Source organism: Diceros bicornis, chromosome 8 (genome assembly GCF_020826845.1).
Source record: "Diceros bicornis minor isolate mBicDic1 chromosome 8, mDicBic1.mat.cur, whole genome shotgun sequence".
Classification (NCBI taxonomy): Eukaryota; Metazoa; Chordata; class Mammalia; order Perissodactyla; family Rhinocerotidae; genus Diceros; species Diceros bicornis.
The window spans coordinates 21,862,665-21,881,726 of NC_080747.1; the positions used below are offsets into that span (position 1 = coordinate 21,862,665).

Consider the following 19,062-nt stretch of genomic DNA (forward strand, 5'->3'; position numbering starts at 1 on the left):
ACAGCTATTACGTGACAAAGGAAAGATTTTGCATGTCTTATTCCAAAGTTCATGTTTTCCCATACTGCTATTAAAAGCTTTGTTTATAGAAGTAAGTTTAACTGGGAAATTAATTTACGTAAAATGTCACATAATCCACAATTCCACATAGTTTTAAGCATTACTGTATATCTTGTCTGGGGGATAATCAACTTTTCAAAATTAGAAGGCAGGAAAATCTGATACATATTTTGTATAGTGTTATTTTCCATAAACAAAAACTTTTGAGTGAATAATAGTACTACGTTATATTTTGTGTGGTTTAAATACTTTTCACATAAATTATTTTGTTCTTAAAGTCTCAAGAAGCCTAAAGTCAGGAGAAGTCATGGTACCCCTGTTCTACCTGAGACAATAAGCCTCAGAAAGTAAAAAACTTGCTGAAGGTCACAGAGATAATAAATAATAAAGTTGGGTTTAGAAGCCAGGTTGTCATATATTTAGGCTGTTTGTTTCTGTGATATCATGTTTTTACTTATTGCTGTTTTATTCCTAAGACACAAAAATTATGTAAATAATCATATTTTTAAACAATTTAATAATTCATCATTTTTAAAAGCTATTAATTGCTCAATTTTTACTGCTTCCATTCCCCTATAAATAACAGTGTAATTTAAACTAAGGGTAAGAATTTAGGTCAATTGATAAACTTATGAATAATAGCAGAGACAATAGTTAAAATAGTTGCTATTATTGGAAGGTCAGAATTTCCAGAATTTTGAGACATTATTTGACAGTCAATTGAAACATTGGTCAGTCTCAGTTTATGCTAGGAATATATCAATTCTGTGTTAAATGCGTTTATTGAGCTCTTTCAGGAGAAATAAATTTATGGGCATAACATTAAGAAAAATCTTTATGATTGAAGAGTGAAACTTGAGTACATTTATTCAGGTTCTCTGTATACTTCCTTGGTGGTGAAAATTGCATAGGAAGGTTAGCTTAAAGTCCTGTGAGAAAAAAAGATCTGCTGACCTACACTTTGTAGTGTTATATAGCACTCCATGTCACAGGACCTGAGCTCAAATCCTCTCTTCTTGAGAGGTTAGCAGGTTGCCACAGCTTAGCCAACTGTCTTATTAAACACAGTATTGTCCCAAGCACGTTGCACAGTGATTTGTGTCAGGCAAATGTAGCTTAGGATCTGTTTTCAGTAAGTGCTGTCTTACCCTTACTTTTAATGTCTGTATGTTGAATTGTCTACTTAGTGTCCTGTTGTGATTTTTTTTTAAATTTTGGAGTTTTAAAAAATACTTTTCTACACAATTTTTTTCCTACTGTATCTTACAGGTGTTCTCTCTCTGTGTCAGAAGTTTGTGTATAGTACTCTTCTTAGTTTATTCTGGCACATGATAAAGTTTGTTTGCATAAGTTGTATTTGTTCAGATCAAACATTTCTACATGTTAATTTAGGAATGGAGTTTAGTTAACCTTACTTAGCTTTGAGGAAAATTAATTTACAGTTATGGTGCTCCAGAAGCAGGATGCTCCACAGTTCACTCATTACTTTGTCCGAAGGTCTTGAGTGTGTACATGGTTCTATAAATTCCATCACGTCTCTTTACATAGCTTTAGCTTGAGCTCTTGCTGGTTTGAAGTGAATCATTCCTAGAATGGGTTGTCTCTTCCCTCTGTGTCGTTTTCTTAGTGAGGCTTTCCTTAAGAGTTTTTTCCTTATCACTTAATAACGCCTCAAAGCATTTAGTTTTCTATCTTTTTATTAAAAACCAGCTAGAAGAAAGACTTCAATATCCTGACACTGAAGGCTGTGCATAGTTTCTCGTGGAAAAATCAAGTAGACTCTCACTCAGAATCTATTTTCTTGAAATTTACACATGGTCTGCAAATGCTGATTTATCTGCTTTCTGGTATGTTAGAATCAGTAAATTAAATAGAAGTGGTAAAACAAACTATGATAGGCAGATATGTTTTTGTAACCATGAGAAATAAATGGCCATAAAGAAGATGTCATGAAAAACTTCAAAAAAGAGTATAATTATTTTAAAAAGTGTGTATAGTTAAGTAGCTACAGTAGGGTCTTTAGGGAACATTAGAAGGGGTAGTAGAACAGCTATTCACCCTATTTTGGACACTTCTTCATTTCCTACTCCATAAACAAAAAATGCATTATGAGAAAGATGTCATCAGTTTTAGTTTGTACATGCTGTGGATTTTTTTCTCTTAGTGAGTCTGGCTATTATAAACTATAAAAACTAAATATTGCAACTTAAGATATATGTGAGCCCCCTCTACCTTCTGGCTTTACAACTTTGTTTAGTGAGTTTAAGATGCACTTAAAATTTCAGTTTTAGTTTTAATGTTAGAAATATATTGTTTCAGACTTTGTGATTTAAAAAGATGTTTACAAAGAACGTAATTAAAATTGCTTTCTCTCTTAATTTTTGTACTAAAAATACCTTAATTTCTTAAAAAGTACCTTAATTTAAATATCTTGTAAAAAGAGAAATTTCTCACTCCTCTCTTTCTCCTCCCTCCTCTTCCTCTCCCCTTCCTCTGTTCCTCTTTGTCTCTCTCCCCACTCTTTCCTCTTTTCCTCCCTACCTCCCTCCTAGGTTCGAATGGCTCTAAAAAAGGCTGAAAAAGAATTTGAACTCAGAAGCAGCTGGTCTGTTCCAGATGCACTTCAAAAATGGCTTCAGTTAACACATGAAGTAGAAGTACAGTACTACAATATTAAAAGACAAAATGCGGAAATGCAATTAGCTATTGCTAAGGATGAGGTACTCTGCTTTTTCAAAACTTACTGTATTTCTAAAGGGAGTAACTAATAGGGATGCAAAGATATGAATGAAAATTTTATTATTGCAGATTCTTTTCATGAATTGGTACTTATTGCATAAATGGACTCTCATAATCATAGGCTGCAAAGTAAAATTACTGTATTTAGAGAAGTATATACCTTTCAAAATGACCTTAGTGTCATTTAAAAATCATCCCTATTATCATTATCATAAATGTTTTATACGTAGCTTTTCTCCTCTAGGTTGCTGCTTCATATCTGATTCAGGTTAGTAGTTACTAGAAATCATCTGACTCTTATTAAGTTGTGTGAAATAAGATTGTCTTAATCTGATTTCTAGCAAAAAAAAGAAAAAAAAAAGCTCAGTTCACTTACTAACACCTCCATTGCAGTAGGATATAATTAATGTTATTCTGTTTGATTTACTAGAAGATTCAGGTCTTTCTGAACCATAGAAATAAGAGAAAAATTCTCCACAACAAAGTTTTGAGTTATGTTGATTGGCTTAGGAAAGCATGCTTTCTCCCTCTCAAGCATCCTTTCTTTTTTGCAGAATAGGGCTATATCTTGGCTAATAATTCTCCACTGATTTTATGATTATTAATATATTCAAACCAAACTTCATTAGTATATGTGTATTTTTCCCCAAACCTAGCCTTATTTTTCTTATTTTGGGTTTCTAGGCAGAGAAAATTAAAAAGAAGAGAAGCACAGTCTTTGGGACTCTGCATGTGGCACATAGCTCCTCTCTAGATGAGGTAGATCACAAAATTCTGGAAGCAAAGTAAGAGTGTTATTTTAGCTATCTGTTTATTTTTATTGTGTTGAAATGTGTTATTTATCGATAATTTATATTTTAATCTGTCATTTAATCACTTACAATTACATAATTTATACTAATTCTAAGAGTGGGTAATTCTTCTTGAAGTTAGTTAATTACCATGGTCTGTTCATGTAGTTGCCTTTTTTCAGTGCCATATTAAAGATTCTTTGATGTAACAAATAATTCCTATAATGATTTTTCCAGGAAAGCCCTCTCTGAGTTGACAACTTGTTTACGAGAACGACTTTTTCGCTGGCAACAGATTGAGAAGATCTGTGGCTTTCAGATAGCCCATAACTCAGGACTCCCCAGCCTGACCTCTTCCCTTTATTCTGATCACAGCTGGGTAGTGATGCCCAGAGTCTCCATTCCACCCTATCCGATTGCTGGAGGAGTTGATGACTTAGATGAAGATACACCTCCGATAGTGTCACAGTTTCCCGGTAAGTGGTGAGTTCAAAAAGAGAGATGGTACAGTTTTTAAAGTAACTTTATACTAGGCCTTTTATGAATCATTTATTTTGAAATCTATGATAAAAATTTCATTCATTCTTCATTTTCTCCTTTTTCTTTTTGTTAATAGTGTTTACTGTTTGGGAGTACTATATAAGGTGTGTGTATATAATGTATACACACGTGCACACACACCTATATATACATACACATATAATAACACATCATACATGCTAAATCATTGTATGAATGAAGTGCTGAGCTTTGAGGGAGAACATCCTTTCGTGTGGCAGTTTAATCTATAGTAGAAAGTAAAAATTAGAGGAAGATCTTGGAAACCCAAGTTCCAATCCTATCTCTGCTACTAATTAACTGTGTGACATTGAGCCAGTCTGTAATTTATTTTAAATTGAGTTGCCATTCCCAGTAGGCATGTTTTTTAGTATTTTGTTTTGCTTTTCCAATTCTGTCCTTTTATTGAAAGAGTATTATCCTGCTGTGTTTAACTCATGAAACACTGAATCAATTTACCTTTAAACAATATTAAATTGTATTTATGTTTAGAAAAACTTATATGTTTTTTTGTTGCTAGAAAGTAGAGCTCCTCCCAAAGGTGATTTGAAGATGTACATTTTTCATTATATTACTTCATTATGCTCTCTTCTTTGAAAATTTTTACATTGTGAAGAATACATTTTGGTAGGAAGTTGAATTTTAAATATTTTAGATTTTATTAATTTTAAAATTTATTAATAAATATTTGGAGTTTTTGTAAAGTTATAGAGAGTTTGAATTTAAAATGGTGTATTTCTTGTATTAGAAATTATTTGAAAAACTCTTTATCCTTAATTATTGCCTGCCTGATTCATTTTTCCAATCTTTGTGACCTTTTTGAAACAGTGTACAGTCATGTGTCACTTAATGACGAGCACACGTTCTGATAAATGCATTGTTGGGCGCTTTTGTCATTATGCAAACATCATAGAGTGTACTTACACAAACCTAGATGGCATAGCCTGCTACACACCTAGGCTATATGGTATTAATCTTATGGGACCACTGTCATATATGCATTCGTCGTTGACCAAAACATCGTTATGTGGTGCATGACTGTAGATAGAACAAAATTCCAAAGAATGGAGAGCAGAGTTTAATCATTGATTGGTGGAGAATTTAATGGAAATTTTAGTCTTTGAGACAAATCATGATATATGAGCATTTTCCAGTTTGAATTTTTCGATCCAATTGTTACAGCTTTTCTGAAGTTATGATTTAGAAAGGGTTCTAATTTTTAAAACAATTTTATGAAATAAAGCCCTAAATTTGCAAATAAATAGTCAATGACTATGTGCTTGTGTTCATTTCTGTGGTTTTAATTCTCTGGCCTACAGGCAGGCAGATAGTGCAAGCAGATTGGGGAGGCACTAAACTCTCACAAGAGGAGGGGGGAGAGGACAGACTGTAAAAGCAGTGAATACTGGGAGTGTGTGACCTCACTCATTTCACTTGCCCCACACTGCAAGACAGTGATGGTTGCCAAGTTATATCTAGATCGGGGTTAGCTCTGCTGTTTGAATATTGTCAGCTTGTGTTTGTTTGAATTATATGCCCCTAAGTTTGACAAATACAACACTGATCCATAAGTATATGATTTTGTTTGAAAATTAAAGCTTTTTAAAGTTGTAGTTCCTCCTTAGAATCCATAATTATTCAATATTAGAAGTGTGCATGAAGATGTATTCCCTAAATTAACTAGTTTTAAGTACTTTTTTGGAGGGAGGAAGATACCCATATAAGCAATAAAAGAAAACACTTAACAGTAAATGTGAATAATTACCTTAAGTTTTCAGTGATTGTGATATACAGAGAAATTTGAACTTTTAAATATAAAAAATGTGCGAGTTGATTTTAAATTTAGTATGAGGTTTTAGAAATGCTGTGGGCAAATTTGTTCTGAAAAATAACTCTTGCCAAAGATTATGCTTTGAGAGCTCTGCCTCCACCCAGTGGCACAACAGTGATACTCCATTCTGCTTAGTTATAAAAGCATAATTTCTGGACCTGATAAATCAGAAACTCTTGGCAGTAGGAGTAGGGTCTAGGGTAGGATGAAGGCTCTTCATTATATACCCTCCTGAGCAGTTTTAAATTTGTACCATGGGTATATGTAAATTGTATAAGTGTGAAATAATGACAAGGAAACTTTCTGTGGTATAAGAGCAAAGTAAAAGATTGGAAAACTATACACAGAATAGTATTGTCTATGTTTATGTGTAGAGAAAAAAGACAGAAAGTACTATCAGAGGTTAGCCCTGTGTGGGTAGAAGAACAGATTATAATTGTTTTCCTATTACTTTTATAGTATATGCTAAATATTCATAGTGGGAATGTAGTAGCAATTTATTTAAACTTTGTTGTTATAAAGCCTTTCAGGTGAACTTAAAATACTGAAAGTAATATGCTCACCTACTACAAAGATACACAGATTTTAACATTTTGCCTTATTCATCTTTCTTTTTCTCTGAAATAAACCATTACAGATACAGCTAACTCACCTCACCTCCCGGTCCCGTTCTCTAAAGTTGTTGTGCGTCAGTCTAAAGCCTGCTGTACTTTGCTTGCAGCAGGTGTGTCCATAAACAATAGACACAGTTGTTTGCTTAAAAAATTTACATAAGTGTATCAAACTGTAGGTATCATTTTGCAACTTTTTGCTCAAAAGTATGTTTTAGAAATTTTCTATGTTTATATATAGATTAACTTCACTGTAGCTATTTAATATATGTTGTTAACCACAGTATATCTATTTTATTGTAATAATAAACCGCAGTTTATTTGTCCATTTTTCTACTAAGATAGGTCTACTTTTTTGCCCTTGCAAACAATATTGCAGTGAGCATCCTTATCTCTGTCTCTTTGTGTATAACTTTGAGAGTTTTTCTGGATGGACATCTGGAAATGGATTGCTGAGTCGTTGGTAAGGCACCTCTTAATAGTTGTTGCTAAGTTGCTCTCAAAATGGTTCTATCAGTTCACACACCCACCGTTCATAAGAGTACGTGTCTGCCTCTCCTCACCAATGCTTGGAATGATCTGATTTATTTGTTTTGTAACTTGAATGGGTGTGATATGATACCTTACTGTTGCTAAAGTGTTTATTTCCTTAATGACTTCTGAGATTGACTACCATTTCATTTATTGGTGTTTGTCGTTCAGATTTCTTCCTCTCTGAGTTGCTCGTTCCTGCTGTGGAATCCCTCCAAGATTCCTTACTGATCTGGAAGAGATTTTTTTATATTTTCTGGTTATTTGAGGGTTGAAGATATTTTCTCCTAGACTTTGGCTTTTCTTTTTTACTGGACTATGTTATTTGTTTTCTTTTTTAATCATATGGGTTTTTAAAAAAACATTTTTAATGACAAATTTATGATTCTGACTTGTGCTTTTTATGTCTTTTTCAGAAGATGATAAATTGTTGTTTGTTTTCCTAGAAGTTTTAAAGGTTTGCTTTAATCCCTTAGTCTTTTAGTCTACCTGGAAGTTATTTTTGTTCATATTGTGAGGTAGGAATCTAAATATATCTCTTTATGCGTGGATAAACAGTTGTCGCAGCCTCATTCCTGCTCGATCCCTGCTGATTTGTAGTACCGCTTCTCTCCATAGATACATGAATGTTTCCAGGGCTCTCTGTTTTGTTCCATTGGTCCCATTCTGCTTTAATTGCTTTATATAGCTTTATAGTAAGTATTGATTTTTGATAGGTCTAACTCTTCCTTTATTATTCAAATCCAGAATTGCTACTCTTGGCCAATTATGCTTATGAATTTTAGGATCAGCTTAAAAGTTCCATTGGGCTTTTACTGGAATTTCTTTGAATTTATTGATTTATTTGGGAAGAATTGTTATTCAGAAATTTTATTGAGATCTGCTTTTATTTCTCTAAGTAAAATTTATAATTTTCTCTATACAGTTCTTGCATGTCCTTTTTAAAAAGACTAATTTCTAGGTACCTTATAGCTTGTTTTTTTGTAGTTACACGTTACCTTTCTTAAAAAAATTATACTTCAAAATGCTGTTGATTTTGGTATGCTGATCTTGTGCTATACAGAAACATTAAATTCTCTTATAAGAGTCTTTTGGGTTTTTTATGTGGACAATAATAATGAGTTATTTTTTCCTTTCCAATCCTTATGCGCTTTTCTCCCTTATTGTCCAATCTAGGACCTCCAGTAAAATGTTGAATGAAAGTGGTGATTGCAGTAGCGATTGCCATTTCTGACTTTAAAGAGAATGCCTCTGGTATTTCATTATGAAGCGTGATTTTTTTTTTTTTTTTTGTGAGGAGATCAGCTCTATGCTAACATCTGCCAATCCTCCTCTTTTTTGCTGAGGAAGACTGGCCCTGGGCTAACATCCGTGCCCATCTTCCTCCACTTTATATGGGACGCTGCCGCAGCATGGCTTGCCAAGCAGTGTGTCGGTGCGTGCCCGGGATCCGAACCAGTGAACCCCGGGTCGCCACAGCAGAGCGTGTGCACTTAACCGCTTGCGCCACCAGGCCGGACCCATGAAGTGTGATTTTTTTTGCTATCTGTTTTTGGTAGACTACTTTTAAGTTAAAGGAAATTAATTTCTATTCCTAGTTTGCTAAGAATGATTTTTCTTTTAAATCACTGGCATGTTAAATTTTACCAAATTTTCTGCATAATTTGAGGTGATCACTTGTTTTATTTTTCTTTGTTGAATTTTAGTCTGTTTAAATAAATTCCTTTGAATGTCAGTGAAACTATTTTTGTCACAATTTCTATAATAAATTGGATTTGGTTTGCTATGTTATTTTACTTAGGGTTTTTACATCTTTACTCACATGTTAGATTAGCCAGTAATTTTCCTTCCTGACACTCTTGGTTTGATTTTGGTATCAAGGTTATATTAGCATCACAAAATGAGTCAAGGAATGCTCTTTATTTTTCCATTCCATTCTTTTCTGCTCTTATAGAGGCAGTATAATGTAGTGGTTAAGAATTTGGATTCTACAAGATTGCTTGGATTTGAATCTTTACTCCACCATCTTATATATATATCTCACTCCTCTCTCCATCTTATGTGTTGTCTAGTATTTTGTTTTGTTTTGAATGTCCCACAAAGCATTTATTATTTTTTATTTGTGTAATCTTGTGGGAGGTATTCTCTCTGAGTCTCAGCTTCCTGTCTGTAAAATGTAACCTACTTTGTGAGGTTATTTTGTAATTTAAATTAAATAATACCTTTAAAACACTTAGAATAGACCCTAGCCCATAATAATCCCCAATAAATGTTTTTAATTTTTATTCTGTACTCTGAAATAGTATAAGATACAAATTATTTGTTCTTTGAAGATTTTGAAGAAATTGCCTATAAATTGAGCTTGGGGTGTGTGTGTGTGTGTGTTTTGGCAGGAGCAAAGGGGACAGATCTTTTAACTATTGATTCAGCTTCTTATAATGGTTAAAAGTCTAGATTTATTACGTTATATATTTCTAAAATATTGTCTGTTTTATCTGAATTTTAAAATTTGTTAGCTTAAACTTGTCTGTAGCATTTTATATGATTTTTAAAGTCTCAGTTGCATCTGTAAATCTTCTTTTCATTTCCCCTCCCTTGATTAATCTGGCATAATTTGTCAATTTTATGTCACTCATTCATTCCTCAAAGAGCTAACTGTTAATATTGTTGATATTCTCCATTTATTTCTGCTCTTATCTTTTTTTTCCTTTATTGGAATTTACTTTTTCGTTTGTTTTTATATTTAGGCACCTAGCTTATGAATTTTCAGTCTTCCTTTTTTCCTTCATGTATGATTTTATGGCTATGAATTTCCCTCTAAAAACCACATTAACCTAATCCATAAGTTTTGATATATATATTTTGATTATCATCTAGTTTTAAAATGTTTCCAACTTCTAATATATCTCTTGCTTGAAATATGACTTAGCTGGAGGTATGTGTTTTAGTTTCCAAATGTATGTATGTTTGTTTTGGTTTGGTTTTTGTTTGGTTGTTGGTTTTTAAAAACATCTTTACTTATTGATTTTAATTGTATTGTGGTTAGAGAATAGTATCTGTATGACACTTATTCTTTGGTATTTTCTGAAACTTGTTTCATGACTTAGTACTTATTTGATCAAATGTTTTAAATGTTCCATGCATATCTGAAAAGTACATTTTCTTAATACTTAGTTATAAGGTATTATATTGTTGGCTGAATCAGGTGTTATGATAAAATCTATATACTGACACATTTTTGTCTGCTTTTCTATCAGTTGCAGAGAGATGTTTGTTAAAATCTCTCACTTTTATCAATTTCTCTTTGTAATTCTGCTATTTCTATTTTATATAGTTTGATCTAAGTTATTTGGTGAGTACAAGTTCAGATGTAATATCTTTTTTAAAGATTAGCTATTCCTTTTATAATTATGTGGAGACTGCTTTATGAGTATTAATACTTTTTGCCTTTAAGTTTGTATTATCTGATATTTAAATAAGTAGAATAGTTTTTTTTTTATTAATATTTGCCAGCATGTCTTTTCTCTTCCGTTACTTTAAAATTTTTCCATCATCAGGCTCTAGATACATCTGTATAAGACATAGCAATAGCTGGTTTTATTTTGCATCTTATTTGAAGATCTTGGTGACCGGCTAAGGCAAATTTAATTCAATTACATTTAATGTTCTTGCTAATCTGTTTGGATTTATCTCTGGCATATTATTTTGTGGTTTCTATTCTCCACACCTTTTCTCAGCTTCTCTCTCATTCTCCTAAAGGATCTTCAGGTGCTTTAATTTTAGTCACTCCCCTCCCCATCTTCTATGTTATAATGTTGTCTAGTATTGTTTTGAACACCCCACAAAAGTCATTTTTTATTCAGTTACTGTTTAGATATACTTATGTGTTACTTTGTTCATCATTGCATTTTGCTTTCTACTCCTTCCTTTTTTGTTTTCCTTCCTTGAAAATATATTCTTTGGTAAAAGTTCTTTCAGTGAGCAACTGGGAGTGGTAAATTCTCTCAGTCTTTGTCTGAAAAGGTCTTTATTTTCACTCTCACTTGAGAATAATATTTTAACTGGATATAAAATTCTAGATTAACAGTTATTTCTCCCATAGTATTTTGAGGATATTAGTCATTATTTTAAGGCCTCTTATTGTTACTATTGAGAAGTTTTAGTCAAATTGTTCCAGTTTCTTTTTAGGTAATCTATCATTTCTCTCTGATTGCTTAGAAAATGTTTTCGTTGTCTTTTGTTGTACAGTTTCACTATAAAATGATTAGATGTGGATTTTTTTCCCCCCTAATACTTCGTGTGCTTTTGAATCTGGAGATATATGTCTTTTTTCAATTATGAAAAAATTATTAGCTATTTTGTCTTTAAATATTACTTTTCTCCTCTCTATTCACTCCTACAAGAATATTACTTATATAGAAATATTAGGACTAATTAATATTAGCCTATTAGTTATATGTTGGATCTTACTTTATCTTCCACATCTCTTAGCCTTTCTTTTATATAGTCTTTTTATCTGTCTGTGCTGCATTCAGAGAAATTTCCTCAGATCTGTCTTCTAGATTACTTATTCTTTCTTCAGCTAATTTTGTTTAAGCCATCCTTTGAATCTTTCATTTCAATGACTATGTTTTTGTTTCCATTAGTTCTTCTTGATTCTTCATAAAAGCTACCAGTTTTTTAATTCCTTGTTCTTTTCTCATATTTTCAATTTATTATTTTACAGTTTAATGATTTCAAACATCCTTACTTTTTAGTTTTATTTGATAATTGTATTATTTTATGTTCTTGATTGATTATTGCAGCTGTTTTTTGAGTTTGCATAGTAGGTTGCCTTCTGGGTTATATTTTTTACTGAGCTATTTTAAAGGGACTTGCTTGTTTTTTCCTGGAAAACACTTTGTGAGGGATAGGATTACTCCTCAAAATGGTTTCTTTTGCTTCTGGCAGAAGTTTCAAGGGTATCACTTATTCAGGTACATTTTTTTTGTTAACTTTTTGGATTAGGGTTTCATAGACCTTTCTGGTAGTATAAACTTCAACTCCAAGCTAATATGAATTAGCCTGTATTGAGTTTGAGTATTGAATACCCAGAGTATTGAGTTTTTCATAAGAGCCGTTTTACATCCCTATTTCCAGAGATCGTGCAGTGAAGGAAGTTTCCTTGTTCATTGGTCAGTTTTTTTCTAATGTACTCTTTCATTGAGGAATGTAGCCTATCTAGGCCTAGGCTTTTATCCAGAACACTCACTTACAATTCCACCTCATCTGGGCTCAAGACGTCACTTATATCCCCAAATTAAAACCCAAACCCTTAAATTACTGAGACTGAGAACCTCCCACAGCAGTTCCAGCATCACTCACAGGCCTGTTAGCTCTTACTTTTAGTCTCTCTGTTTTTGCATCTGAGAATTTTCTCTTCCTCCTTGCAAACTTAGCTATGCATTTAAAACTATTGATGTATTTTAGTCAGCATATCAGAATGTCTGAGGGTATTTAAAGTGTGTTGTTGGAGGTTGGGAAATATGTGGTCAGGTTATCCTTGACTGCCATATTGCCAGAACCAGAGGTCCGTATATTACTTATTATTTTTGGGTGTTGGTAGTGGGGGGAATCCTTTATTACAAAATAAAAATTTACCTTCTCTACCATAAGAAAATACAGCTTGCAAAATAGGGTCATATTAAACTGCTCTGCTTCTGTAGTCTGCAGATGATCATCGAAGTCATGGGAGTAGGTGAAATTTCTCAAGAAGAATAAGTGAAACAAGAATAGAACAAGGCCTCTATAGAACAGAACTTTGAAGAACAACAGTTAAGGGACAGGTAAATATGAAGGAGGTGAGAAAGTGATTAAGAAAAGTTAAGGAGAGGACAAAGTAATAATATCAGGTGGTCAAATGTCAAGGAGGGATTGAGATACTGATTGAATTGAGCAACAAGGGAGTAGATTATAACTTTGTTGAAAATAGTTGCAGTGAAATTATACATAAGCATTTTACAGTTTCTTTGATGAATGAGTGACGATGATGTAGTAGAGAAAGTAACGTAGATAATTCTTTTTCATAAGAAGGGACGAGAGATATGTTAGCTGAAAAACAGTCTGAAGGTAGAGGAGGGTTTTTTTTGTTGCTGTTGTTATCTGTTTGTTTTTTAGGTTTTTTTCAGCATTGGTTTTTAAATACTAATGGGAAATAGAAGGGAGAAGATGAAAATCAAGGCAACAGAAGGGATAATCCATAGGGTCAGGTCCTTGATCTTGGGGTAGAGAATGAGACAGATAAGTGGAAGGAATACAATGTGTGAACTAGAAAGGTAGAAAAGTGGTCAGTCTAAATTGTCCGATTTCAAAGATGGAGCAATTCTGAATGATGGCAAGACAAGGTGTGAGAGTGAGTAGTGGTGGAGTGGAGTAGAGGTAAATGTCTGGTGAGAAGAGATGAAAACCATGATTGGTTAAGGTGCTGGATAGGTCTTACAAATGAGATTGCTCAAGTTGATGATAGGTTGGATGGACTGATAAGAGAGAGAACGACCGGAAAGTGACTAGTGAAGTGGAGGTGAAAAATTCATGTGGCTTAATAGTGTGAGCTTCAAAAGGAGCACATTTTTATAAAAGGGTGTAGGAGTAAGGGTTTACAGACGATATTGGGGAGTGAGAAGGCCACCAACCTGACGTTCTGATGCTGCAGTATATGAGGTATACAAGAATGAACAGCTTCAGCTTGAGAAGTTGTTCTTAGGAGAGCTATGTTTCAATTAAGGCAAAGAAATGGAATGCCTATTCAATGAAGATATTAAGCATGTAGGGGAAGTTTGTTTACTACCTGCATGGATCTAGACTGAGACTGGTAGCAGAAACAAGATAATCTAAGACTTCTGGTAAGTTCCACAATAATCAGTATTCAAGAAACAATTTTGGTCCGGCCTCTGCCTAGCTAGCTATGAGACTATGTATACAGTATTTAAATGATCCTTGATTTAAAAATTCTCCAAGTTCAAACAAGTTGTGCTAACTCAAGAGATATCCGTTGAAAAATCCAACCTTTTTTTTACTGATAGTTTTCTTCTTTTAATGTTAAAATTCACAAAAAGGTTTGCAACAAAGTACAGATTCCTTATAAATATGCTGTATTGGTTTTTAAATTGAAAGATTTATCTTGGGTAAATTTTTAAGCCTTTGTGGTTAGTAATGTCAAATTTTATATTAAAGTCTCATATGTTTATGTTCACGTCTGTTTTTTAGACCTATTTTCATTTTTGTTACATTTTTATTTTTTATTTCTTGATTTTCCTGAGAAGCAGTATAGGTAGGTGATGGAGGATGGCAGTGATTGCACAGTTACTTACTTAAATAATGGTAGATTATATGGTGACATATTAGTAACATCACTTCTCACACCACTTTGTGGTGTGTGTAAAAGGAGCATAAGATTTTATGAGTGTTTTTATTTATGTTTGGTTTTCAGGGACCATGGCTAAACCTGCTGGGTCATTAGCCAGAAGCAGTAGCTTGTGTCGCTCTCGTCGCAGCGTTGTGCCGTCCTCGCCGCAGTCTCAGCGTGCTCAGCTTCCTCCACATGCTCCTCACCCGTCACACCCTCGGCATCCCCACCATCCCCAGCACACACAGCACTCGCTGCCTTCCCCTGATCCAGATATCCTTTCAGTGTCAAGTTGCCCTGCTCTTTATCGAAATGAAGAGGAGGAGGAGGCCATTTACTTCTCTGCTGAAAAGCAATGGTATTGGCAATGAATACACTACAATATATGTTGGGCTGGGTGGGTGTGAGGTGGGATGTGGGAGGTGGGAGTGGGGTAGGTAGGAGTGGTGCATTGTATGAGTTTTCTATTGCTGCATAACAAGTTACCACAAACTTAGTGGCTTCAAACAACACGCATTTGTTAGCTCTCAGTTCTGTATGCCAAGGTCCAAGCATGGGGTGGCTGCTCAGGGTCTCACAAGGCTAAAATCAAGGTATTGGCTGGGCATTTTTCTCATTTGGAGCTTAGGAGCCTCTTCAAAGCTCTCTTGGTTGTGGCAGAATTCAATTCCATGTGGTCATAGCCCTGAGGTCTGGTTTCTGTGCTTGCTTTCAGCCAGGGGCTGCTCTCAGTTCCTAGAGGCTGCCTCCTGTTGCGTGCTATATGTGGCCTCCATCTTCAAAGTCAGCAACAGAGAATATCCCTTCTGTCAAATCCCGCCTTTGCTTTGAATCTCTGACTTCCTCTATTTCTGATCTCTAGACCCAAATTTAAAAGGCTCACCTGGATACTAATCTCTCTATATTAAGATCATCTGGTTTGGGGCCTTAATTACATCTGCAAAATCCCTTCATAGCAGCACCTATATTAATGTTTGATTGAATAACTAAGTAGGAGAAGATGTGTGTAAACCAGGGTTGGGAATTTGAGGACCATCTTAGAATTCTGCCCACCACAGACAAAGGTAAATATTTTGACATATAACTGCTTAGAGGCCATTGCACACAGTTGACTCAAGTCTCAGAACATAAACCTGTCTTATGAACAGTTTTATATGTAAAATATAAAGGTATGAGTTTAAATATACTTGAGCACAAAGAAATATTAAATATGGCTGAATTTTTAAAATATTTGTTGCCACTTAATGATTTAGTCTGTTATGTGCTAGTACTTGCTAGTAACAAGTATCAGATGCCAAAGGTTTAAGAAAAGGTCAGGAACTTAGAGGAGGAAATTATGTTCATAACAATTCTTGCTATAAAATGGGTATAGCAGCAGTGTATTCTGGTCAAGCTTAAGGACCCCAGTGCTCCATGAGACCTGTTGCTCTTGAGGATCTCTCTTTCTAAACCACATTCCTCTTTTGGAGCAGTATGATATTAAGTGACAGAAAAACTGGTGTTAATTTCTGATTTTGCCGCCCCGAAGTCTTACTGTCCTCATATGAGAAATAAAACCAAAGGGAGTGGGCTGGATGTTTTCCATGAATGATCCCACATAGCTCTCTATCATGTGATTCTTCAGTTGACATCATCATGAAATAATCATTTTTCTTACATAATTGTCTCATCTACTAGTGAAAGTAAATTTTATCATTAGCAAGTGAGCATTATAGCATATTCTTAAGGAGACAGTCCAGGTTGTGTATTCTCATTGCCCCTGGAGAATTTGGTGCAACTTTGCTTGCTCAGCACTGTGTGACTAGTTTTTTGTATAACTTTTGCAACATAACTACAATCACCAGCAAGAGGGTGCTACTGACAGAATCACAGTCAGTAGCAAGACGGCTCTACTCACAAAACTAATTTTGTGTGGCTTGTGGAAATTAGTAGGAAAACTCTAGAGCTCTGCTGCCCAGTAGACGTTTTTGTATTGATGGGAGTGTTCAGTCCTCATTTCAAATAGCAATGTCAAAAATTCACAGGTAGCTCATAAATATGAGAATTTGGATTCAGAAAATTTTCCTTCTCTCCATTTTCATTGTCTTAAGTGTTGAACCACCAGAATTCTTACGAAATAGTAATAACTACCTTTACTATTTACTGATCTTTTATATTCTATGCATTATGCACATATACATTCATTTAAACCTCTCCTTGAGTTAAGTGTTGTCATACATGCATTAAACTTATATCAATTCGACTACACGTCACTGGGGAAAAAAGGGAAATAGAAAAATAACATAAATGGTACACATAGTTAAGATCAGCATTCCAAAGAATACATGCTCTAGAAAAACTGGGAAATTTAAAGGACTAAACCCACACTACAAATCTGAGTAGTTGTGCAGAAGCAACACTTCAGATTGTTACTTTTTTTGGAATTAGGATGTTAGAACTAGAAGTAATGTTAGAGATGAATCAAATTCTCTTACAGATAGGAAAATTGAGACCTGTTTAAGTGATTTGCCCAAGGTTGTACAGCTGGTTAATGGCAGGACCAGGACAGGAATCTAGGTCTCCTAATTTAGATCAGTATTCTTTTCACACATCATTGAGATTTTAGAGACTAGTTTTTGAAATATTTTTAACCTAGCTTAGAATTTCACATACAAAGCAGCCAATTCACATGGCAGAATAGAAAGTAAATTCATAAAATTGTAACTAAATCAGCTTCTGGCTCTGGAAGCTGGACAGCCTCAGGGAACAGTTATATGTATGCTGTTCGATGAATGGACATCCACCTCAACAAGAAGCCTAGCAAAAAAGTCCCTACCAACGATGGATTTCTGAGCCATTTCTTCCAATCTGAACTGCCTCTTGCCGTCTGTTAGCACTACGCATTATCAAGTTGTAAAAGCACTGGAAAATTGTGCAGGACGTGTAACTGTATTGTATTAAAGCTTTATTTAAGTCTTTATTTGCCCAGGGGATTTTGTACCTTCTGAGAGCGTGTAGTGTAATAAAGACAGTCTTCACATAGATGTGTGAGTAAAGTACATAGAAATGACTAAATATTTTCAGCCATCCAATATATACCTAAAATATTGTATTAACACAAAATATATGTCAAAATTAATAAACATGCGTATCATAACATGAATGATGATAGTAATCATAGCTCATCCAAGGTGAGAGATCATTCGGTTCATTGATTCTATAAATATAAATTTAGTCCTTGCTGTGTGCCGTGCACTTGCTGATAACTTGAGCTGCCAAGGTCCTGGCCTAGGTCTAGCTAGTGGATTATGATCATATGTGTTCTTGCCTTTCTATTCTGTCTTCAGCTCTCTTCCTTCTCCCACCTTATTTCTTTTGCTAATTACTTTTTACCTTGACTCTACTTTTCATTTCTTAATCATTCCTTTCATAGAGTGAACAATATTTATGTAAGGCATGGTGCGTACAAAAATGAGTAAGACAGGATCCCTAGTCTTCAAGATCTCATTTCTTTCCTTCTCTCTCCGTCGCCTTCCTCCCTCCCCTCCTCCTCTCTCTCCTTTCCATTTTTTCTTTCATCACATATTTATTAAATACCCACTGTGAGCTTGCCACTATTCCAGTGCAGAGAATACAGAAGTTAAGACTCCCTGGCCTCATTAAGTTTCTTTTCTTCTGGGGAAACTGAATGTAAATAAGTTAATATGAAATATTTTATGTAGTGATGCGTTCTGGGATGCTAAACAAAGGCAGGTAAAAAGGAAAGCGAAGGCTGTTTTAGATATGGTGGATAGGAAAAGCATCTCTGGAGAGATAGCATTTGAGCAGTGACCCGAATGACATGGAGAAGTAAGCCATGTAGAGATGGAGGGGAAGGAAATGTGAGGTGGAGGAAACAACATGTGCAGAAGCCCTGAGGGAGTCACAAGATTGGCATGTGGGAGGAACAAGGAGGAGGCCATGGTGGAATGAAGCAGAAATGGTAGGTCATGCAGCTGAGGGGGTAGTCGTGGGCCTGATCGTACAGGACTTCGTGGACTTGGCAAGGACTTTGGATTTTAGCCTGGGTGTGAGAGGAAGCACTGGAAAGTTTTGAGCAAGAGAATGATGTGCTCTGATTGCGTTTTTACAAACCACTTTAATGGCTGTGTAGAGAAGTAACTAAGGAGAATGGAAGCAGGGAGACCAATTAGGTGACTTCGTGGCGGTTCAGGAAGAGGGATGGTAGCAGTGGGAGAGTGAGAAGTGGTCGATTTGAGGTATATTTTGAGGGAATGGCCAAGAGCATTTACTGTATGTTGGCTTTGGGGTTGTGAACTTTGTTTTTCCACTCCCCCTTAGATCTCTTCTCTTTCCACTATGGAGAAAGAGGGGAAAATCATAAAGGAATAAACCTGTGAGAATTTATTGAATGTTTCCTTTTTAAAAAATAGCATCATCAGGGCTGGCCCGGTGGCATAGTGGTTAAGTTCACGCCCTCCGCTTTGGCGGTCTGGAGTTCGCAGGTTCGGATCCTGGGTGTGGACCTATGCACTGCTTGTCAAGCTGTGCTGTGGCAGTGTCCCATATAAAGTAGAG

At 34.8% G+C, this 19,062-nt stretch overlaps 1 protein-coding gene across 3 annotated transcripts in view; it reads left to right on the forward strand.

Moving 5' to 3' along the window:
* The window catches only part of STIM2 (stromal interaction molecule 2), a 147,723-nt gene that overhangs the window by 125,156 nt on the left and 3,505 nt on the right, over positions 1-19,062 (forward strand). For 2 of the 3 annotated variants that reach the window (XM_058546849.1, XM_058546852.1), the window contains exons 8-12: positions 2,613-2,780; positions 3,044-3,067; positions 3,484-3,584; positions 3,828-4,066; positions 14,590-14,863. In XM_058546849.1, coding sequence (XP_058402832.1) covers positions 2,613-2,780; positions 3,044-3,067; positions 3,484-3,584; positions 3,828-4,066; positions 14,590-14,863 — 806 coding nt within the window. The remainder of the gene's footprint in view (positions 1-2,612; positions 2,781-3,043; positions 3,068-3,483; positions 3,585-3,827; positions 4,067-14,589; positions 14,864-19,062) is intronic. The other variant, XM_058546850.1, reaches the window with a different exon arrangement.